This window comes from Adelges cooleyi, unplaced genomic scaffold, assembly GCF_023614345.1.
Source record: "Adelges cooleyi isolate 19-005CV unplaced genomic scaffold, UGA_ACOO_1.1 ACOO_flye_CR_arks_rails_tigmint_CR_PRNA_529, whole genome shotgun sequence".
In the NCBI taxonomy this organism is placed as follows: Eukaryota; Metazoa; Arthropoda; class Insecta; order Hemiptera; family Adelgidae; genus Adelges; species Adelges cooleyi.
The window spans coordinates 35,811-59,483 of NW_026096218.1; the positions used below are offsets into that span (position 1 = coordinate 35,811).

Sequence of the window (23,673 nt, forward strand, 5' to 3'; positions counted from 1 at the left end):
TTGTATTATAGAATAATGTACAGTAAAATTTTACTTTATTGGTCAGAAATCTATCCTGTAAGATACTTAATTAGACCATCAGTTTATAAAATTCATCCTTTCTCCTATAAAACCGCGACAAACACTTAAAAAGTCGACATATTTTTTAACGTAAATTTACGGTTACCTTAACTTTTTTAAAAATAGTCGTATTAATTCCAAATTTGTGTAGAATATTTTTTAAACCTAGTACTACCGATAAACATTTACAACCTCTAAACAATATCGTCCCCGATAAAAATCACCCGGTATAATGATCATTTGTTCAATTACATTTACTTTGGCTTTAGATCTAATGAAGAACACAAATGTGGAATGGGGAGAGGTTTGAGATTTTTGCTTGATAAAGTAAATGTTCTAATTTTTATTGAATTGTTTATCTATTTATTCACTAATTAGTTCTCTTCGAAGTATCTATGCCTATCCGTGTTCATCATGGTTAGGCACTAAAAACATAGTGGTATTAATGCACCTCCCCCACTCTAACCCTAATCAAAATATTAGCATAATCTTCAATAAAGGTGGTTTTGAGCTATTAATCATATTTTAAAATAGGTATGAACAAGTAAACGAAATTACAATTAAAATAAAAAACCATGGGTAGATGATAAGATTCTAAAAGATATTGGAGAAAGTAGGTACAAAAATTCCAAAGATAATCAGGAAATAAGAAAATATAAAGAAAACTTAAAAACAAAAGAAGCAAGGGAGAAATGACTGGAAGATAAATTTCAGGATGTAGATCTATTAATAAAAGGAAACAAAATGGACCAAGCGTTCAACACAATAAAGAAAGTTGTCAGTGGACAAACAAAAACTGACATCAAAATAAGAGACACAAATGGAAATCTACTTATGGTCATCGAAGACATTGCTAGAAGATGGAAACCATATAGGTGCAACATAGATGCTATATAGATATATAATAAATGAAACGAATAAAGAACCTTGAGTCAAATGATACACTCAGCTAAAATCCTCGTAAAAATTATAGATAACCGAATAGAGCATAAAATTGAAAGGCAGTTGAGTAATGAAGTAATCAATTTGGATTTAGAAGAAACAATGGAACTGGATAAGCTATCTTGGACTCTGAAGAACATTAATCAAAAAGCAGGTAGAATTTAACAAAGATATATTTTTATTTATTGACTTAGAAAAGCATTTGACACAGTTCGTTGGAAAGAACATTTTGAAACGCTAGAAGAAAAATTTGAAAAACAATCAGCTGTAAAACGAGTGTCAGACAAGTCCGCAACTGCCAAAATTAAAAACGCTGTATAACAAGGGTGTCCACTGTCAGCAATATTATTCAATATGTATTATGTATAGCAAAGAAGCTAGCTGGTAATAGAAATGAGTGGAGAAACTGCAAAACTAACCTTAGGGTTGATCACACTATAAAAAAATATATATACATACCTATTTTAATTACTTATAGTATATTATTAAGAATATAGTGTATAAATAAAATATTGTTAAGTATTTGTGTTCATCATTTTGATCATTTGAGAGCCAAACGTGAATACAAAATTATTTTGCGGCAAAAAGGGGACTTGTTAAAAACTTCATCATAGTGTCAACAAGTAGATGTTCGTTTTAATTTAAAAAACAAAAATCAACTGCCAATACACATTATTATTGAATAAAAAACACATTGTTTTCTATTTTGTTGTAATTTCAAATTGCTCCTATTTAAGTGGCAATACCTATTGTTTCTTTCAGAGATCAAGATTAAGATTTGAGTATTGTGAAAATCACAAAAAGGGAAGAAATCTCTCTTCAAGGAATAAACCTTAAGAAGAAATTTAAAAAAAAATCTACAAATGTTAAAAATTGTTATCAGCTTTGAATATTTTGAAGAAAAATCGTTTGTCGAGCAACGCGTAACTCATTCTTTGCAGAAAACTCCTCAATCAAATTTTGTTTAAAAAAATTAAGGCTAAAGTCGTTTCTCAATGTAAAATATTAAGCTTGAAAAAATGTACATATTATATTATCTTGAATTATTTTGAATGTGTGATACGAATAGAAACTTTTTAGTAAAAGTTACATTGTATTTTCTGTTTTTTTATTTTAATATGTTGAAAAATTTATTACAATAAAAACTGAAGAGAGTAATTATAATGAAAAAATTATCAATTAATTATAATAACCCCTTCTTAGCTTCTTTACAATAAGCAAAGTGACTAACGACAATTTACTATACAATAATTAAATAGTTTACAAGTTTTATTGGATTCTATAAAACACAACTGATTTTGAATAATTATTCTACGTAGGACAACTGAACACACTCTTTATAATAATGTATAAACCAGTTTACAATACAATAATTAAATAGTTTACACGTTTTCATTGGATTCTATAAAACAAAATTTGATTTTTAATGAGAATTCTACGTAGGACAACTAAACACACTCTTTTCGTTGAAGGTATCAAAGGTATAAACAAATATAAGAAGAAATATTTTTGGATTTTTGTAAAAATGTCGTTTTCAAATCTACGATTCTTTGACCGGGTTCATGATGGCGTCCAAACCTTTCATCTCCTCTGAAAGATGAAACGTTTCAATTAAAAAATGTACACACACAGTAAGAAATAGTAATTTTTTATTAATTATTTACCTTCAGCAAACTTTGCCTTTTCTATTGCTAGTTTTGCTTCTCTTTCTGCCTTTTTCTTATGACGTTCCTCTCTGGTTTTGTCTTCGCTTCTTTGCAAGAAACTGTGTCTAGTGATTCCGTAACCAATACCCAATATCAGCATGCTGTAACGGCCAAACTAAACAATACAACGATTAAATTAATTTCCATAATTCAAATTTTTAACTGCCTAGTTTAATAATAGTTCATATAAGCCAATAGTAAAAGCATAAAAGTATAATACTATAATAGTAATTAACAGGGTTTCGTTAATTAATTTTCTTAATAAAGGATTTTTTTAATTATTCATTACTTATTTTCCTAGTTAGAATATAATAAAACAAATTTGCAGGACAGTGTACTTAAATAATTGAAATAAAACTTTTAAGCTGACCACATTTTATGTGATAAAATGTATGCTAATTTTATCTACATGTAACAGTAAACCACTCTTCTTCTCCAATTGAAATTATTTATAACTATAGACAAACTCAGTGTAGTTTGTAATGACAAAATATGGATAATGTAATAATAATGATTGTTCTTGTTAACTCTTTGTGGAACTGATCATATTTTATGTTGGTTTTATCTGCACAAACTCTTAATCAACGCTATTTCCCCTTCTAAAAATGTAAATTGCTCATCAACGAGTTTATTTATATTAATAAAAATACTTTTGCAATTAGCTATATTGAACAATTAAAAACCGTGTATTGTAAATATATTATACAATATGTATCATATACACTGACATACACAATGCATATCTATTTATTCACACATCTATCTATGTTATTTAAAATGTTATCAATTTCTCGGAGAAAATAATTTAAAAACGTTATTCGTTATAATATTCTCGGGGAAAACAAAATTATAACGTTATTCCTATTGTTCCAGACACAATAATAAAAACAAAACGTCATAGCAAATACCTTCTCAGCTCACATCAAAGATAAAATAAAATAAACTGATGATTTTTATCATAACGCGGTCGAGTCATTGGCACTTTGTAAGCGGCAAACTAGTTTGTAAATAATGTCGTTTCAATAGAAAATATTGGAATATAATTAAAAACCCTAAAACAATGACAACATTTTTTTGCTTTCAGATGTTTCTAATTTTTGAGTATAAATTTCAAGTGCAAACTTTTAGGTTTGTGTAGGTAAAGAGAAAACGTGCAGTAAGGACATGACTTGGGCTGTCGCTTAAAACCCTTAGTGGTCAACTATCCAGGATCAAGCAGCAACAGACTAAGCTTAACCTCAAGTGCCAAGTGACAACTGAGGTGACCACTTTGCCACACTATGCTACTAATTATTAGTTTTTAACTACTAAGCGTCATAGATTAAAAAATAAAGTCAATCACAAAGTTTGGTTAAAGGCATTTCGGGACCTAGAAATTCGGTAAAATACCAAATTGTTAGATCCGACCATTCCTTGTTTTTTGGGTACCTCGGTAGAGAATTATACTAAAAACAAAACTAAAGAGTAGTTTTGATAACAATAGTGATAATGCACAATTTACAAGCCAAAATATTATACTATTTAATACATTTAAAAAAGTTTAAGGTAAGCCCACAAATTAAAAATTTGGGTATTCAAAAATTATAAGCCAAACAAGATGAAGTAAGCACAGAAGTAGGAACAGATTATAGAAGAGATGAGGTAGTCAAAAGTCTAAGAAAATTATTCATACATCCCAAATATTGATAAGGCAATAGAATATCCTAAAAATATATTTTACCTACATTAAATAAATCAAGAAATCAATTCAGCGATTAAAACGTCATTCTAAGTCCTCACACAGTAATAAAAACATTCTCCGCTCCTTGATATAATTGAAACGTTATACTTTTGTCTACCTATTGAGCAGGCCAACGACCTTCATATGACATTTAAAGCGATTATTATTTATAAATAAAAAAGTTTTCAAATATAATAACTATACAAACTATTATGTTACAATATACTTTAAAATAAGTTTTAATAGACATTATACACAGGTATAAATATAAATATTTATACCTAGTATGTTTTTCTATTACTATATTATTTTAATTATTCGAGTTAATTTCATACAACAATTCCATTTGCATTTATATTACATAAAGCTATCGAATAAATTTAGAAATATAATATTATGATCGGGTGCATATTTATGCGAGTACCTATTAATTAAATTATAAGCTTATCATTATAAAAATGATTACGAACGGAAATTTTGAACGACAACAACAAAGCGTCGCAACATAGTTTAAACATTTGGCAAGTTTATTTCAACAACACATTATTATAAAGCACAAAATATAAACCCTGTCAACTGGTAAATGTAATATTATAAAACAACTAATCGGATGTATCGCAAGTCACAATACACCTATTTGTGTGAGTTTCAATAACAATAGAATTTATTAACTTACTCTGATTAAAGGCGAAACGTTAACCGGGGCTTTAAAATCTCTCACCATGATGAAGGTCTTATATTATTCTATAGTTGAAAACGTAATTGGAAAAGTTTAAAGAAACCAAATTATTATTATTATTGGAGATAGTAAAGACAAAACCGAATAAATTGCAGTATTCCAAATTGCAATCCTACCACAGAATTGATAAAAGGTTTTATCTAATCTGTGATATTGGCGCAAAATAAAATATGAAATTATTTATTGTGATAATAGTGTATGTGTATGCCTCACGGTCTTATATTATATGTAAATTAATTTTTATTCTACATTTTACTTAATTCATTCATAAACAATAATTAAAGTATTTTTCTTACATTCGTTTCTATGGGTGATTTGAGTTGTAGAGTGAGATTTGCCAACAGAGGTGTAATAGTAAGTACCTACCGAGTAACATAATGGTTCTATTTATTTATTTAAAAAAATCAATTAGAGTATTCTACAGTTTACGACTTGGGCATTAAATTTTTTTAATATTTAAATTATTTTCATACATTCGTTGTTGACTTAATAAGTTGTAGAGTTAGAAGTGCCATCGGTGATCGTAGGGACGATAGTTGATGAGAAGTTACGTAAAGGTTTCGACTGCGTTTTTTTTTTGTTGTTAATTGTGAGTTCTATTTACATTTAGTGTGAATAGTATATATTATTGATATGGCGTGTACTGTTAAAATTGTTTTATAGTTTTTCTTTTTACTATCTGTAATTTTTTTACCTGACCAATCTAATCATTTTCTCTGTTTTATATATTACAAAGAAGAATATAATAACAATCGATGAGATGGCAAAAGTCAAGTAACATTCAACATTTAACCAACTGAGACAAGTATTAGTTATGTACGCTGACACGGTACGGGTGTTAGTAGTAATATTTTCGTTGTAAATGTTACTACTAACGCCCGTATTGTATTGGCGAATAGAAATAAAATTTGTCTCGGTTGGCTAACTGAAATAAGTGTAATCAGTAACATAAGTATATATTCATATTTTTTTGGCCCCCTAGGGCACTTGCCCCCTTGGAACGGCCTTGGTTGTGGGTAAAGCAGCAGTGTGTTTGACGCTCACTGTCATCAGTTTGACACTCTCAGGAGGAAAATAGTATTTCATATTGTTTAGAAAAACAATAACTTCTATGTTTGTATTATTTAGTAAAGTTAGGTAGTGTAATATTTTATTTTTTAACGAATTTCGATTTTTTTTTTTTACTGATTATAACAACTAATTCAAATGCCAAAAATTGTAATCATGATCATCTATTACGGATTAAGTGTAGAACAGCTTCTAAGTTTTTGAATTTCTTGTGGAAAATTGTTTTGCTCTATTTTGCAAAAAAAAAAAGTCTGCTTCCACTCACGTTTTATTTAAATGTGATTAGACCCAGACTGTAATTATAAAATCGTTAATTTTTGTACTAATTTTTGAAAATATGCTTTGTCTGTTAGAGTAGGTACAAGTGATAAATTAACCAAAAACAAAAGTTAAAATAGACTTTTATAACTGAGACACCGAGACACTACTACAATGGCATACTACAATGGTAACGAAGCAATACGGTCTGGATAATTTTACTGGGAGTTAGATGAGGAGGAGGAGGCGAGGATATTCGTCGAGGGATGAAAGGGAATACTGTTTCCAAAGACTCGAGTAACCCACTAACTAATATATTATATCAAATCAATAATTTGTAAATAATATATATATATATATATATATATATATATATATATATATGTATAATTAGTGATCCGGAATTAAACAATTTGGAATTAGATAGCGAGATGGACAAAGACTGCTCTTGCCCACTAAAAAGACAGCGACCACATTCCGACTGAGGAGGACGATACCACGGGGCCATGATCAAAGTAGAAAAAAAAACAATGACGTAAAAGAGGAATTTTTTGAAGCCTTAGTGAAAAAAGCAGTACCGAGAATCATATTGCAAAATCATTCAAAAGTTTTCTGACAAACCATACCTATCAGGAAACGATTGACAGAGATGTATGTAAGTAATGTGATTTTTATAGTTAAATATTTGAATTACATTTTGTTATTAAATAACAGTATGCAGCCTTATGATGTTCGTCCTAAGACTTAAATAGTAGTTCTCATTTTTATACAGATACCACCAACTCTTTTGCGACATATTAGGCTGATAATTTTACGTTTGATATTTTTTTTTGAGTCCCAATTGAATAATATGTCTGAGGTGTTCAAATTGTGTGTGCATCTCGCAAGAGCGTTGCGTGAATAGGTTAAGGGAGCATGTAGGTTATCGATTTACATACACCATAGTGCAAATTAATAATTTGATAGCCGTTAAAATATTGTAAAGACACAAAGGAGCCTGTGGAATGAAAAAGTTTGAATACCACTGAAATGTATGTATTTACTTGATGAAAAACCCAACTATCCAAATACTTAAATTGTTAACTTTTGTAACTTAACATAAAGTAACATACTTTATGATACCAAGTCATGTCTGTTTAATTAATCTTAAGCCAAATTTTTAAGTTAATTATTATTATATACTAGTATTATTTTATATAATTTTTTTTTTTTTTTTTTAATAGTATCGTTGTAGTATACTCAGTCTATTCTACTTCAGTTCTAGCCACCTGCCACTGTAAGACCGCGAAAGAGACAAAAGGTAGCTTATTTAAAAACTTAAATAAAAAATATAATACTAATAGAACTATACGTATAAATAAAATAACAGCTATAAAAAAAAATGTGATTAGAGAGGGTATACTCGTTAGCCGACGACGACGTAGAGGGTAAGTACATCAACCTTGGTGCGAGTGAGAGTGTATAAAACTAAGTTGACCAATTACATTATCACCAGATCTAACGATGACTTCAGAGGAGAGCGGATCGTCAACCACGTCGAGTGTGGTGGATCTGACGGAACTAACTGATAGCGACGCGGAGAGCTGCGAATCACCATAATTACTCTAACGGATGAAGAGTCTGAAAGTTGTAGTACCGACGATGACGACATCGATAGTGATGATGACACCGATCGAAAGGGTTAATGAGGTAAATTAATCACAAAGTTAACTTTGTAATTTATATTGAAATGTACAGCAATGGTTTATATCAATAAAACAATTTTTTTTTAAAAGTTTTCACTAGAAACAAACACACTTTTCGAAATACTTCAAAGTGCAAGGATAGATTATATATACGCCCTAGTCTGATTGATAATGAGTCAATCCTGGATCGACTTAAGTCCATTACATACAAATTCGATCCAAACACCGAATCGCCTTATGCTTTATCACTACAAAATATTAAGATAGTATCTAAACTAGCTTTATATTATTCTAACGACCGATTTGTACTAAAAATAGTATTTTCTTTGGCGTATGATGAAACTTTAGATGTTTTTCATATAAAACCTCATCCTGTCTGTATTAACCATAATTGTGCTTTTATCAAGCCTAAATTCCATTACATAGTTATGACAACCTCGCGAAAATTATATTTAACTTTTGAAAGAATCGATCAAGTAGAATGTCAACTGACTAACGAATTTAGATTATGTCCAGAAATATATCCATTACATCTAACCTCAATAAAACCTTTATGCGAAGCCTTATTGTTTCAAGAGTTAGACACAGCTCCATAAAAACATAAAAACAGCTTTTTTGAATGGAAATGAAAATAAAAATGTTTTTTATTACAATTAAATCATTTATATTCTTATAATACATTATTAACTCATTTAATTAATTTCTTAACATTTTAATTATCACAACAATTGAGGTATGATGTGTCCTCAATATATTAACATAACATAATTATGTTTAAATATATACGTATGCATTGTTTTAACTAGACCACTTAACATGCATACAACTAAGTTAAACTTTTATTAGTTTAATTTATTTTTTTACACCCTAATGTAATGATAACGACGTTTTTACATTTTATTGTTTAATTATTAAACAAATTTTCAGATTGCAAAACAACCTTGTTTTAGTAGTAAATGTTTATATTCAATTACATTTTCTTCTTGTCATTACTATGTTTCTTTTTATTGACAACTAGTACTAACATTGAATAATAATTCACATATCTTCTTGGATTAATACATTTTTAAACCACCTTTTTCAATGACTTTTTCAATAAACTAACAAATAAACTTGTTTTATAGAAACTTCGTCATCGTCGATTCTGAGTTCATGAACTTGAACCCAGAAGAGACTCTCTTAGTCTCCATATCTAATTCTCTGGACCGATACGAGATATTCCATTTAACAGGACACCCAATCATCCATAAGAGGTGGTTTATTCGACCTCTTGATAAACTTATCGACTATCCTATATTCGTTGAAGAATGTCAACGAATATTCGGTAAAACCAAAGATTTGCTAATCACAAACTTTATCCCATTTTAGCCCAACTGTATGACAGCTTGTATATGTCACTTAATAACTTGAACGTTAACTTTATACAGTAATCTTAAGCCAAATTTTTTAAGTTAATTATTATTATATACTAGTATATATTTTTTTTTTTTTTTTATAGTATCGCTGTACTTCAGTTCTAACTTCGTCACTGCCACTGTAAGTATTATATTGACTGTAGTTTTTTACTCACATTTTATGGCACATCCGAACGGCACATTTTGTTTAACAGACCACGAGAGAGCTCGATTATTTAAAAATTAAAAAAAAAAAAAAATACTAATAGAATTAGGCGAACAAAAAAAAAGCGATTATAAAAAAAAATATGGAGATATATAAAAAAACATGAACCAGATAATAAAATATATAGAATGTTTAAAACTATTATTAAAACTATTGAAGAAATATTTTTAAAAAAAATGATAAAAAAATATTAATTATTAGTTTTTTTTTTAATTTTAATGTATATTTAGAAGGTTTGGGTTTTTTTTATATAGTAAATGTTAAGACATATTACAATAAATAATTTAAGAGAAGTAATTATTAAGTACTTAAGTTTGTTGATTATTAAAACATACCTATATAAATTTGTAATAAACATTGTTTTTTTTTTTTTTTTGTGCTACCTATTTGTAACTTAATTGTAAACTTTCATATAAATATACAATCAAAAAAATGTTCTTCATAGTTTTCAAAATGTCACAAACCAAAACACCAAATTATTCCAAAAAGGTGTGTATAAATTGTCCTTTAAACGCGGACCATACAATTCTGGCAAAAAAAAATACATCAGCACCTTAGAAGGAAGCATGGTGTTGAGTGTGGGATATATGGGAGGTGGTTGTTGACGCGGTCTTCAGAATAAAAGAAGATTGGGAGGATGAGACAAGTTCCGGCATTAGTTAACCGTGTTAATGTTTATTTTCCTATGTTTTGGCTTGTATAATTGGTTTTTGTTTTTTTTTTTATTAAATATTAGCTGTTAATTTATAAAATAAAATGTGGATAATGCAGCACCTTGCTTTATAGTATAGATTGATTGTGTACCGGAATTAAATGTGTTTTCTTTTGTTAAACTATAAAATATCATTCAAATATATATATAAATATCTCTGTGTATTATGTAGGTACTAAATAAAGTACGGTGTATCATCCCTCCAGTCAACCTACAACTATTTGACAGTTTTTTGATACTATATCACATTTGTTTAATTTTGTTTCACAGTTGAAATGAGAAATATTACGAAACAGATGCGTCTCGATACAGTAGGAAATGGTTTGGAAAAAATAGAATCTTTTAGAAAGAGACGTTCAAAAACATATTTTTCAAAAAACTTGTTGAAGTTGTTAGACTTGACCACATTTTTTTAAATACGCCACATCTTTTTTATTATCAAAAGTCAAAGAAGAATGTCAAAACACTTAAATTAAATTAAATTTATACCTTAATTGTGTATAGGTACGACAATTTAATAAGCTTTGAAATAAGAGATATTGCCAGTCAACCTACACATTTTTTTTACCTCGTCTAAGTTAATTAAAGAAAAAATAATAATATGTTATTAGTATAATAATAAACTTGCGTCTTACAACACTCTTAAAATAAAATATTTCTTATTACTTCAAATTATCTTGCATTGAAACAAAAATCAATTCATCACAATATTATTTATAAATATTCAACAGAAATAATAATTGTTTTATGTAAAATAATGAATTAATTGCGTGGAGTAGGTACTATTATTTCACAAGTAACATGGTTATTTGTAATAAATTAGAAATACTGTTTTTTTGGAAATAACTTAAAAATAATAGATAAATGAAAAATGCACCTGCTTTTCAAAAGTAGGCATTTTATTCAAAGTAATAAAACAATAAATAGTTTTTTTGAAGAAAAAAAATGTTTATTTATGTAATAGTAAAATACTAAACAAATATTCAAATTTTTATCTTTTTTTTGGTATTTGTTAGATCATTATCAACTTTTAAAAGTTGAGTGAAAACTTATTTTCAAAGTTTAAAATTAATGACAGGAGGGTGGAGTACGGTTGAATACTTTGTGCAGATAAAAATAACTAGATAGTTATTAAAAACTGCAGTAATCGACCGGTCAATATTTTCAGCAAATTATTCTTGATTAAAAAAACTAGTAAAATATATACCCCACCATTTAAGTTTCGAAAATCGATAAAGCTCTAGAAAACGATACATAAAAAAATATGAAAATTTAAATTATTATTATCTAATATTGCAATGTAGCTTGAACAATAATGTTTTTAAAAAGAAAAACTTAAATTTAATCAGAAAACTGATTAAAGGGCGTCGAGGGGATTGCATGCGGTCTGTTTTTAGAAATTTTAGATGAAAAAGCCAGACAAAATGTCGACTACTTAAGATTTTAATTCTGCAAAGACATCCGAGTTCTTTGGCAACTTTGCTAGGTAATGCAGGTTTACAGATTACTATTATTTTTTATAAAAAAAGAATTGGGTTTTAATGTTGAACAAATTGTAAACTTAATTTATTTAATTAATTACAAGAAACTGAGATTTTCAAATGAAAATCGGCTTCCTACATGACATAGTAAAGTAGGTAGTCAAAGAATTCGAATATTATTACAGAATTGAATTTGGACCGTCCCGTGTAGTGGAAATTTTGCCTGGCTTTTTGGTCTAAAATTAACCAAAATGGCTAGAACAAATTATAAAACAAATTTTAGAACAAACTAAAAGTGGTACACTGAAGCTTATGCAAATGCAACCAGTAAATTAATTAACATAATCGAAATGTATTAAAACTTCATAAATTATATATATATTGCCTATACAAAACTCCTTAAAATCAGACCGCATGCGATGCCCTAAAAGTGAATCGACCGGTATATTACTACATAATATAAACTTAAAAAACCTCTAAAGTAACACACAAGTTAACTATAAAGCAAAAAAATTATTGTTTTATAATTTTTAAGTCGATGCCGAGTAAAACATAAAAATTATTATGTTTAGTACAACACAGATGAACGCACACAGCAAGGTATATCATTTTGCTGTGTTTTACTTGGCACCGACTTCAAACAATTAATAATTACATTATATAATAAACAATAATTTCTCAATTACATTGAAGGGAACGACAAATGAGAATTAAATTGTCGTATAAAATATTTTTTTTTTGCTTTTTAGTTGACTTTTAGTGTTTTTTTTTATGCGTTATTATTTTTTATTGTTACTACTATTATCATCGTCTTTCCATTGCATTACACTGCGTGTTTCGCCGTAAACGTCATACCTACAAAAAAAAAAAAAAAAAACAATACATATCTAACCACCGATTATCTTTAATATTCGTGTGTCCCACTCGCTCCCTCTATATGGTATAAACGGGTCGAGTGCACGATACCGGATTCTCCATCGGGTCTCCCACTCTTTACAATACACTTTACCTGTATTATTATACAGGTACGGTTTTTTTTTCACCGACGTTTACGACACGGTAGTATTATTCATTTTTTATTTGTTTTAACGATTACACGTTAAAACAAATGGCGACGATGGAAATAACCGAAGGGAAAAAACATCAATTGTGCTATTGCAAAAAATTCGGGCCGTTTGTCTACGGTTCAATAAATGTCGTTTCTTCAGGTTCTATCCGCTAAAATGTTCTTAAAGATTATCCCGAAATAATAAGGAAGATGCAAATAGTTTATAGTATTGATGTACAAGAGGCTGTATGCGCATTCGCAGTAAAACCCGTAGATATCCGCTAATTAAAAATAATTAACAATTTGATAAATATCCAACAAAAACAGTGAAAAAGGGCCAAGTGTCAGACCAATGTAGATATAACTACTTTGATTGTCTGACTTTTTTGGGAGGAAATCTGAACCTTTTTTCTTCTGAGTTATCTCCTTCCTATCACCCACGTAACTCCTAAGTGAGTACATTAATTGATAATGATGTTTTATGTTTCATTTAGAAACGAGCCAATTGTTAAGAAATACAAATAAAAGAGCAGTATTGCTCATGAAAGCACGAGTAAAGTGATGTTATGAACTAAAGAAATAGCAGAATTATAATTGTTTTAATTTTGTATTTGCTTATGAATTTTGAAATTAAAGTGTATTCTTTTATACCTTGTTTGCCTTCTTTTTAAATAATAGTGAAGTGGCTTTACCTGGTTGCTATATTTGGTCTAACAATTTAGTCAATGATACAAAAGCTCATTCGAAAGTAGATAAAATATTTAAATAAATTCTATATTTATTTGTTAAAATTTGTGTAAAATTCACAAATTTAACTTCTAAAACAAGGTGAACCAAATACTTTCTCGTTGAACTTTAGACGCAATTGAACATCGTTTTCGTCTAAGATACAGCTATGCCAATATATTGTATTTTTTTTATTTTTTTATTATTTATTATAAATTTAAACTATGCTAAGCGAGTAGGTACTCTAAATCAGATGTAGTAGAAATATCATCTTACAACGTAAAAAATATATTTTTATTCCCTGGTATCGTAGAAGGTCAGCAAAACTTTGGATCCACAATCATGATGACAATGATTGTCTTATTGACGGAAGAATGTCCTAGGTACCTTGGTATCAAACTCGACAGGAGTTTTAGACAACAAAATAAACATCAAAACTAGTTATCGACCAGTCAACATTTTCAACAAATCAGTCTTAATTTTAAAAAGTTAATTAAATATATTTGTTACCATTTAAGTTTTAATACTAGTTGATACTTGACCTCTGGAGAAAAGTAAAAAGATAAAAATTTTAATATTGTCTAACATTGTAAAACAACATAAACAAAAATGTCTCCACCAAGGAGAATTACAAAATTGCAATTATCTCAAGAGAAAAAATCAGTGTCTTATCTATATAAGAATTATTGTAAAAGGTCTCAAGGCCATTTTCTTTTTTCACTCTTCTGAGAGCTTTTTCAGGAAGTGAGGTCGAGGATAGTTACTCTATTAGGGGACTGAAATGAGAGATAAAAATAAAATGGAAATTGGTCTGGTGAGATAACTGGTTATGTGTAGGTATTTTTGCAGGTCTTTGTGTAAGTTTGTACAAAAATTAGTATAGTGATACCAAAAGGAAGAGGTTATTAGTCTCGGCTCGAGGACTGTACTATCAACTAGGTAAATCCGTTTCAAAAAGTCAATTAAATTCAAAAACGTTATTGTTTTAGTTTCAATAGTAGATAGCGCTCTGGTTAATACTAAAAAAAGATAAAATATTTTCGATAGGTACCTAACTGTATATTATTATTATAAAATAACGTTTATAAAAGTATGTTCAAAGTGAAAAACTACAAAATTATAAATATTTCGAAGATGAAAACAGTGTGAAATGGGTCACCCTGTACAATGTACTTGAATTAATTTAAATCAGTAGGTAAACGACGTGGGATTTGCATGGAGGCGGTGTTGTTTTCGTTATTGAAATCGAAACGTTCTATAAACGGTTATGTGTAAAAAAAAACCGCACGGAAACGTTGTAAAATATATTATTATTGATGTTAATATTGTATTATATTCCATAAAATAAAATAAAAAGAGGTTTCCGTATGTTATTTGGATACACGATTATACTTATATTGTTATTCTTTCAACGTTACATTTGCCCGCGACAATCATATTGTTGCCTAAACAGTGTGTAATTTTAGAAATGTAATAAGATAATTTCCTTCTTATAATTTTTAAAAATTACAAGACTTGGAACAAACAACCAGGCATGTCCGTTTTTATTAAAAATCGATATTTCGTGGAATATTATTCATAGAAATGAACACAGAATTCATTCCAAAGATAATACAAACGCATTTTTCTGCGACAATGAGACAAAGAATTTCATTTTGATAGTCTTAAACAATTAAAAAATTTTTCTAGTTTTGCAGTGGATACGATTATAGTTGATCGTTTCCCAAAATTATCGTTAGTAACCTGTAAATTTAATAAAGAACACAACTTTTAAGAAATTAATTTTTTGTGACAAAAAAATATATTAATTGTAGATTGTGACCAACTGGTTAAATATGGTTTTAAAAATCAATCAGCAATTGGTTATAGTTCGATTTAAATTATAATTACCCCTAATGGCCAATTTTTTTATGTAGTTTCAACTATCAGGATTTTGGAGAAAATAAGTAAGGAAGTATATATCTTAAAAAAAATTATGTTTATGACATCTGGTAGATAGGTAGCAATTTCTTCAATAACTATAGGATGCCAACTCAATGAAATAGATTGTTTCTAACAAAATACAATTATTTAATAAACATCATGATGAGCACTGAAGAGTTTTATGTCAAAATAAGTTTTTTTTTTGTTATTCTAGGTTAATAAAACAATTGCAAAACAAAATTTAATATACATATTTTCTCAGCTAAGAATATTCTAGTTAATATAAAAAAAAATATTATATTAAAAAAAACTGAACCTATATACAGGGGATTAAAGGAATGAAGGAAAAATACTAACGATTTAAAAAAAAACCATTATCTTCTCAGCTAAGTATTTAAATCCCAGTAAGTACCTGATACACACACAGTATAAAACCATTGTTAAGTGGATTGAAAGCTGTCAGTTTTTTATTACTTTTTAAACTGAAAAGCCTGAAAAATTACGATTACTTAGGTTGGTCCGATTTCAATTCTGTAAAGAGTTTTTTTATTAACAGCTTTACTATGTCAGAAATACATTTTTGATTTTTTGCATTCTTCGTGTAAACAAATTGTTTTTTAATATAAACAAATTTTTTTAATTTAATTTATTTAATTAAGGAAATTAAATTTAAAAAAATTAAAAATAAAAAATAACTGATTCGGAGATTAATATTTTTTTTTTTTAAACATTAAGTAATGCATTTTTCAGATATATGAAATACTTTGTTATAATAATTGATTGTATATGGAAATTATCTAATGTTTTTATTTAAACTTGACAACTTTTTTTATTGTTATAATATTACTTTTTTCAGATACTTACTTTTGACGGTTATTTATGTAGCATACAAGTTAGTAAAATGTATAAGTTATATTTAATCGGAATGGAAATTGAATGTACTGGCCTTAATAAACATCTTGTCGATATATCCAGCTGTGTTTCAACATATGGTACGTTGTCACAAATACAATACATCTATAATAAGTATTATGGCTTGTTGATTAATGTATTTGTTTGTAGAATTCGTGTAGTACGAGTCATTTGTAAAAAAAAATACTATTCAATTAGTGAGATATTTTTAAATCTACGTCTGTTCATATTTCATCGAATCGAACAAAATGACCGACCGTAACTCAAAAGACGAAGCGGATACTTTGTTTTACTTTTATTACGACTTGGCCAAGAAAATGGCTTTGAACGAGCCTAGTTTCGAAGGTGAAGCGTTTTGGATCAAGTTTTCGCTTTGATTTGTTTTCACAATGGTTTATCTATTTTTATTTTCAATTAAAAGACTCCTGTCCACATCAGATTTGGTAAAATCCACAAATACTTATTCCTTTTTTGAATTTTTGGCCTGAACTTAATAAAACTGAATTGACATTTTCATGGAACATGCTTCACTGTATTAACAATGACCTTAAATCTAAATTTTGTTTAATCTCAAATTCTCTAAAAGTTCTATTGGGATTTGTTATTTATTTTGTTGAATTCAGGGAATGACAATATCGTCAGAGTTATCGGCAAATTTAATTTGTGCATATCTCAGAACCGCATAATTCACATACTTCTTCTCTTTCGACTTCGTTTTAACTATTTCGCATCAACCAGTATTACTCATATCATACTCAATCGCATCCAACCTCCTCTTTTCCGGTCGTCCCTTTGTCCTGTTTCCTTCAAGTTTATTCCATTCCTATTGGTTTCGATTCCTCTCTCCTCACGACATGCTCAATCCATCTCAGTCTATTTTTTAAAAAAATTTTCGCTATAGTACCTCTTATGTTTTCGTTTCTTAACCTATCTTCTCTCATCACTCCACTTATCCACCTAAGCATTATCATTTTCACTACACTCATTCTCTGTTCTATTTTCTTGTATACCACCCAACACTACGAACCACGCAATATAGTCTGTCTCACCACACTCTTTTAGAACTTACCTTTAAGTCTCGTTAGAATTCTCTCCACTTTATCCAGCCACACTCTTAATCCTATGTTTGATATCCTCGTCAAGTCATTTAAAATGTACACAGTTTATTTCATGTGTGTTTCATATAAATGAAATTCGATTTCAGTTCTAAAAATATCGTCTAGTTGGCTTTCGGCGTTAGAAAAAGTTGGGAATAAAGATATTCGCAATAGTTACATAAAACTATTAGTGTTGGCTTTGCAACATCCAGAACCGATGTGCCCTTTCAAGGATCTACCGCCCGAGACAATCGATCCGTTGGAAGACGAGGTGACAATACTCACTCAACACATTTTATGCGTTAATGAAAGTCCGTGAGCGTTTTACGAACATAAGTTTTTAAAAAAAAAACCATTAGGTTTTTGAAATGGCGAGGAAATTCATGAAAAAAGAAGGTACGGCCACGTGTTCCAACGACTATAAAGACAGCGCCAACCCTACAATCGAAACAGCCGTGTCACATGATACGTGCACGTATGCCGCATCGCAAGTCATACCCAATGTGGGAACTCAATGTTACTTTGCGACATCGAATGAGAGCATTCACGAGTGGTCGATACCGCCTCAGTTGTCCATTCCTAAGGAACACATGCATGCGAGGTCGTTGGATTGGGAGAGAACAGCAGCGGGAATTCAATTAGAAGCTGTAATCGCCATGCCCGCGGAACCCGTGCCAGAAGCTACTACTAACGATGATCAGCTGTGAGTGGGAAATTTAAGTATTTAGAATCGGTTATTTGAGAAAATAATGAAATTGAAAGAGACGTGGCGAGTAGAATAAGGTGTGGTCGGATGCGCCGATAAGAGGCAAACGGTAGGATGTGTCAAAGAAAGGTGTCATTCAGAATGAGAGGTAGGAATGTATAAAACGATAGTGGGGTATGGAGGTGAGTGTCAGCCACTAAAATAAAGAACAATGAAAGAAATATGACTGAATTGAGAATGTCGAGTGACTAGGTTAGACAGAATAAGGCGTAAGATGAAGTTGAATAGTAGGAAAACGTTTCAGATTGAATGGGCGTTTAAGTATAAGTTAATAATGTACGGTATGTCACACCATTTTTTAAAGAAGGTAGATTCCATTTTTTACTTAACGGAGAGACATTTCATCATAAATACGTCTTATGATAAACGGATTTGTCTCTTATCAATAATCAGTCGGGGGATTTTTTTTCCCCGAGTAACCGCTAACCTGGGAGGGAACTGTTTACCACTACTTCCTCCCAGGCAGCATCGGAGGTTAGGTAATCAGTAATCCAGGAATTATCTATTTCCTCCTATCACCATTCCATTCCATATAGTGATATAGTGGAGCTGTTCTCCATATCGCCTGCATTCCAAGTTGGTTGCAATTTTCAGTTTAACCACAGTCATAAAAAAAATAATCGTAGGCTCGTATAAAAATTATGTTTTGACAACCTGCTTCCATAATTTACTTGTGATGAGTACAGTTAATACTTTCTTAACTCGTGGCGAAGAGTAACATTAAATAATAAGTCTAGTCTGCGTGTGGAGTGAATGAAGTGAGAATTTGAGAATATCTCTAAGGCTAAGAATAAGAATTAATACAAAATATAATATTCAATATGGAAATTACTTTTACTAATGAAAACTTGTAAGACTAAACAAATGAACTCGACAGATCCGAAACCGTAAAACCGGAATTATCGCCTTGTCGAGTAATGGACGTTGAACAACAAAACAGGAATGTCACGGAAAATTTCACTTGGGCCAATTCTAGCTTCTTGACAGGCGAAATAATACTTGGCGCAGAAATGTGTTCAGACCGAAATATCGAGGCTCAAATCAAGACACAGTCCGAGTTGGACGATGATGTAATGACTGCACACGATAAACTCTATCCCGGCGATTTTAAAGTACAGCTTGACTCGTCGTTCGTTAGTGAACTGAACAAAGCGAAACACACAGTGACAGAAGCGGGAGATATAAGTATGTGACTTTTTTCTTTCAAGCTATCTTATATTATATTTTTTCTCATCAAAACCTAACCAAAATGTATAACCTGGTTGTAATCTGACAAAAAGGCTTCTGGAACAGATTTTGATCTTACTGGAAAGTATCACGCAAATTTTGAACAGACCCCTACCATAAAACATATTCATGTAAAAAACATTATCATGCTTCTACATTTCTAGCTTTAGCTTAAAATTTCGAACTTATTTTTTCACAAGTTTCCTATGATATGCTGATGAATAGTAAAAATATCCCGCCCAATATATTTATTGCAGACAATACAAACGAAGGAGACCATCAAGACTGCAAGTTGAAACAGTACAGCGAATGTTCAAAACCACCAGCAAACGAATGTGTTCAACAGACCACTCACTGTGGTCGACAAAGCGCTGGTCAAGAAATAATTAGCCCACCTAAAAAGACTTACAAGGTAAGAACTATGTGAAAACAACTGAAAAAAAACCTTCTAGAAGCTAGGATTTTCTTAGAAATGTATTATTTAACTACCTATATAATATAAACTGAATTAATTATTTTAATTTTCCAGCATGTTCCCCTGGGTCCACGTAAGAGTATTAGTTGCTGCGAGGTAAGCGAGGGAAGAACGTGTTTTAACGATTCGTCGTCCGATGATTTTCCAGCTATGAAAGGTTCAAAAGATATAATCGACAATTACAAGCGTCAATTAGAAAAAACCATATCGTATCAACAGGCGTCGCTGGAATTCAAACGCTCAGCGAGTGCAGCAGAAGAATGCTTGGACGGAGTGAAATCCCTATTGAGAATACCGGCGAGAACAAGCAAAAATGATGCCGACTTTCGCGAAGAGAGTTTAAAATTTAGTAAAAACGTGTAATAAGGATAATAAAGGAAACAAAATTATTATAAACGTATCAAACGGTAACCGATGTGTATTCTGTCACGCAATAATTGGAAATCAATCGTAATGGATACCTACATTGCAGCATACGATTTTTTATAGGTCGAAAAATTAAGAAATAAAATATTTAAAATGAAACCTTACACCGAAAAAAAAATAACAATTATTAAAAATAAACAAGAATAATAAGTTCTTTTTTACAGGCGAAATGTTTTTAAATATTTTATTTCTTAACTACCTTAATGTATATTTATTTAAAGAATTTACGACCGCAAGGGCTACAGACTACACATAATAATTAAGATAATAGTTCACAATAATAATAATACTAATAATAATTACCTAACGATGATAAAATAATTTAAAAAGAAATAAAAAATTTTAGGGCAAATTATTTGATACATTTTTTTTTAATTGGTTTAAGACTTTGAGACGGACTGGATTGTTAAGCTCCCAACAATTGCGCTTTAAAAAACCGAAGACCCGAAAGGCTTTGTTACACATTTGAGTGATATGGGACGATAGTTCACTAGATAAAATAATACCTTAGTCTTTCACATGATTAAGTTTAGCTAAATTAAAACCATCTATTTCATAAGAAAAGGAGTCAGAAGATTTACTACGAGAGAACGAAATTCGAGAGCACTTTGAGGCCATTTACGCTGAGGCCATTTAATTATACACCAATTATAAAAGCTATTAAGATCTTCTCGAAGCTTATAATCATTTCAGTTGACTTTGGTACAATATGTCTTTAATTGAAGTCCAAATAAATCAACATCTTCATCTTGTAGTATATATCAATGAATAGTTCTATAATAGCTGAATACTTGACAGCAGCCTTTAAGCTATCAGTAGCACCACAGCTACTGTTCTCAGCTCCGCATCGAAGCTAAAAGAAAAAAATGTCCACCATGTAACTTGTCGAGTCTAAACACCAATTTTTCGTTTTAATTTTTATCCTTATAAATCCAAACCAAGTTGTTCACGGTAATGTTTCCTTCGAACACGGTACTTTTTTACATCGGTCGACATTCATTATGTGCACTATGAACTTCATCCAAGAACGTATCTTAGGCGGTGAGAATGAAATTCATTTCCAAAGTAATAACTATGTATTTTGATGTTATGCGTCGTTTTATATGACACTTATTTAATAACGTGTGAATGATGAATCACATTTGAAGACCTTTAGGGAAAAAATGATTTTATTTTAGAGAGTCCTATTTTTGAATAAGGACCCGTGTGCTTTAAGCGGCGCGGCCGGCTAGGCTCATTAGTGCGACCAACAAACAAGAATAGATATCCTTTCATTTATTTTTTTTTTTTCTTCAAGAATGATTCGACTAATTTATTTTTAATTTGATACCTAATTTATAATGCGGTATGTTTTTAGTAGAAAATAAAAAATATATGTACCTACCATCGTTCGAGTAATTAGCAGTTAATTAGTACAAAATTAGGATAATAATAGGCTTTTCATAATTATTGGTGGACGGTACGATTTCGTTTATAAATTCGTCTGGTATTAAGTGAGAAGAATTTTTGAGTTTTTAAAGTATGTAGTTTGTTTAATAATTTAACGAGAAAAATTAAAAACTTCCTGTGTCAGATTTTCGTAATAATACTAATCGAAATGACTGCGCAATTTGTAAAATTTCTGTTTTATCATTGGAAAAAATATATATACCTATACATTAAAGCATTTTCTATTTATTTGAAAAATCTCTTCGAAATCAAACTTTATGCGAGCTCCTTTTTTATCTGACACTTTTTGTGTAGGATTTGATATTATGCATACCATGACCTCCAGAAGTAGTCAATCACGACAGTAGCAATAGTTGTGATATTATCATAAAAATGTCATAGACATTCTGATTGATCGATAAACTCAAAAATAACACTTATCAAAGTATTTAGGGGGACTGGCAGCATGATTAACATGGGTCAATTATTATTGTAACAGGCTAAATATTCAATGGGGGAAATGTGGCCACTTAAGCAAGAATTTCGTTATTTCTTGAAATCGAACAATAAACTTGTTAGGTATTATGTATATATGTAAGTTTCAAATTTTTAAAAAAAAGTTAAAAATATATTTTTTTTAAAAATTGCAAATGCCATTACCTCATAATTTTGGTCGGTATACCCCTATCAGTCAGACTTTTAATACATGTATTTACTTAAAAGCTATAATATTTAAGTACCTAGATTATGAGCATATAACTTAAATCATTGTATGTTTTCGATATAATTGAAACATTCTTGTTAGAAAAAAAAATTAAAATTCTTACCTCGAGCTGATTTTAAATTTGGAAAAGTTTTACATCAACTGTGATAAAAAATCGATAGGTAATTTTTTTTGGGGGGAAAAAGCTGTTTACCGTTTTGAAGCATCTGGTATTTAGTTTTGGTAACAACAGTGACCAAGTTTTGTGCTTATCTAAACTTTTGCTATCATATTTAAAGAGATATGCCATTGACTGGAATTACCCACTGGCTGATATTCCCCCATCTTCCCCTACATGCCAATAGAGATAATTGAAGTCAGAAGCTTATCACATGTTTGTTGTTTATAAAAAATGTTCAAATTTTCTCAAAAACTGTTTTTTTATTAAGTAAAATTGTATTGCATTAAAAAAAGTAACTTTATATAGACACAACTGTAACAAACACATTGTGGTCGATTGTAACATTATCTATTAAGACGGATTATATCGCTATTTGTATTAAACGTATTAATTTGTATTTCTTTGTTTTCTTAAACATTATTATAGTTATATTTTTTAAGCAATTATTCTGTCTTAATTTAATAGGTCTTGTGTTCCTTTATCTAATGGTAGTATTGAAAATCGAATGAACTAGACAAAATTTCTTACAAACAGAACTTAGTGAAAAATGTCACCTTTGCCCCTACATCGTCCCCCTGCATTACAATATTGTCATACTGTTATTGTTACATCCGGTACAGTATTATTGTCTGTGCAGTAATATTTTCCCTTTTTTAATTTATGAATCTATACGGTTAGGTACTCGAGTACATATTACACTACGACAATACAGAAGGAATGTAATAAAAAAAAAAAATACTGCTACCTAACAATATAAGTATTTCCAGGTA

At 29.7% G+C, this 23,673-nt stretch overlaps 2 protein-coding genes and 1 long non-coding RNA gene across 4 annotated transcripts; 2 read left to right on the forward strand and 1 right to left on the reverse strand.

Moving 5' to 3' along the window:
- Nucleotides 1-2,253: 2,253 nt before the first annotated feature.
- Nucleotides 2,254-5,294, reverse strand: LOC126842496 (ATP synthase subunit e, mitochondrial-like). The gene is made up of 3 exons (XM_050579510.1): nucleotides 5,105-5,294; nucleotides 2,667-2,823; nucleotides 2,254-2,592 (listed from the first exon to the last, which is right to left on the reverse strand). Exons 1-3 carry the CDS (start codon nucleotides 5,150-5,152, stop codon nucleotides 2,543-2,545), a joined length of 255 nt encoding a protein of 84 aa, XP_050435467.1. The 5' UTR covers nucleotides 5,153-5,294; the 3' UTR covers nucleotides 2,254-2,542.
- A 74-nt stretch (nucleotides 5,295-5,368) lies between these two features.
- Nucleotides 5,369-10,500, forward strand: LOC126842497 (uncharacterized). 2 transcript variants are annotated; one of them, XR_007686345.1, is made up of 8 exons: nucleotides 5,369-5,521; nucleotides 6,589-6,790; nucleotides 6,888-7,152; nucleotides 7,717-7,793; nucleotides 7,863-7,920; nucleotides 7,989-8,182; nucleotides 9,677-9,714; nucleotides 10,244-10,500. It is a non-coding gene; the product is annotated as an uncharacterized LOC126842497 (long non-coding RNA). The 2 variants fall into 2 exon arrangements; XR_007686346.1 differs by having other exon boundaries at nucleotides 6,917-7,152.
- A 6,348-nt stretch (nucleotides 10,501-16,848) lies between these two features.
- On the forward strand, nucleotides 16,849-20,528 carry LOC126842499 (uncharacterized). Its single transcript, XM_050579513.1, has 6 exons — nucleotides 16,849-16,945; nucleotides 17,805-17,968; nucleotides 18,057-18,400; nucleotides 19,341-19,648; nucleotides 19,948-20,102; nucleotides 20,220-20,528. Exons 1-6 carry the CDS (start codon nucleotides 16,849-16,851, stop codon nucleotides 20,526-20,528), a joined length of 1,377 nt encoding a protein of 458 aa, XP_050435470.1.
- Nucleotides 20,529-23,673: the final 3,145 nt, after the last annotated feature.

Excerpts from the sequence above, each read along its gene's own strand:
- LOC126842496 (XM_050579510.1), bottom strand. The coding sequence starts at position 5,152 with ATGGTGAGAGATTTTAAAGCCCCGGTTAACGTTTCGCCTTTAATCAGA. Across the intron at positions 2,824-5,104 it reads ACGTTTCGCCTTTAATCAGA|TTTGGCCGTTACAGCATGCT; the intron begins GTAAGTTAATAA and ends TGTATTGTTTAG. Across the intron at positions 2,593-2,666 it reads AAAGGCAAAGTTTGCTGAAG|AGGAGATGAAAGGTTTGGAC; the intron begins GTAAATAATTAA and ends TTCATCTTTCAG.
- LOC126842499 (XM_050579513.1), top strand. The coding sequence starts at position 16,849 with ATGACCGACCGTAACTCAAAAGACGAAGCGGATACTTTGTTTTACTTT. Across the intron at positions 16,946-17,804 it reads GAACGAGCCTAGTTTCGAAG|TTCTAAAAATATCGTCTAGT; the intron begins GTGAAGCGTTTT and ends ATTCGATTTCAG. Across the intron at positions 19,649-19,947 it reads GACAGAAGCGGGAGATATAA|ACAATACAAACGAAGGAGAC; the intron begins GTATGTGACTTT and ends TATTTATTGCAG.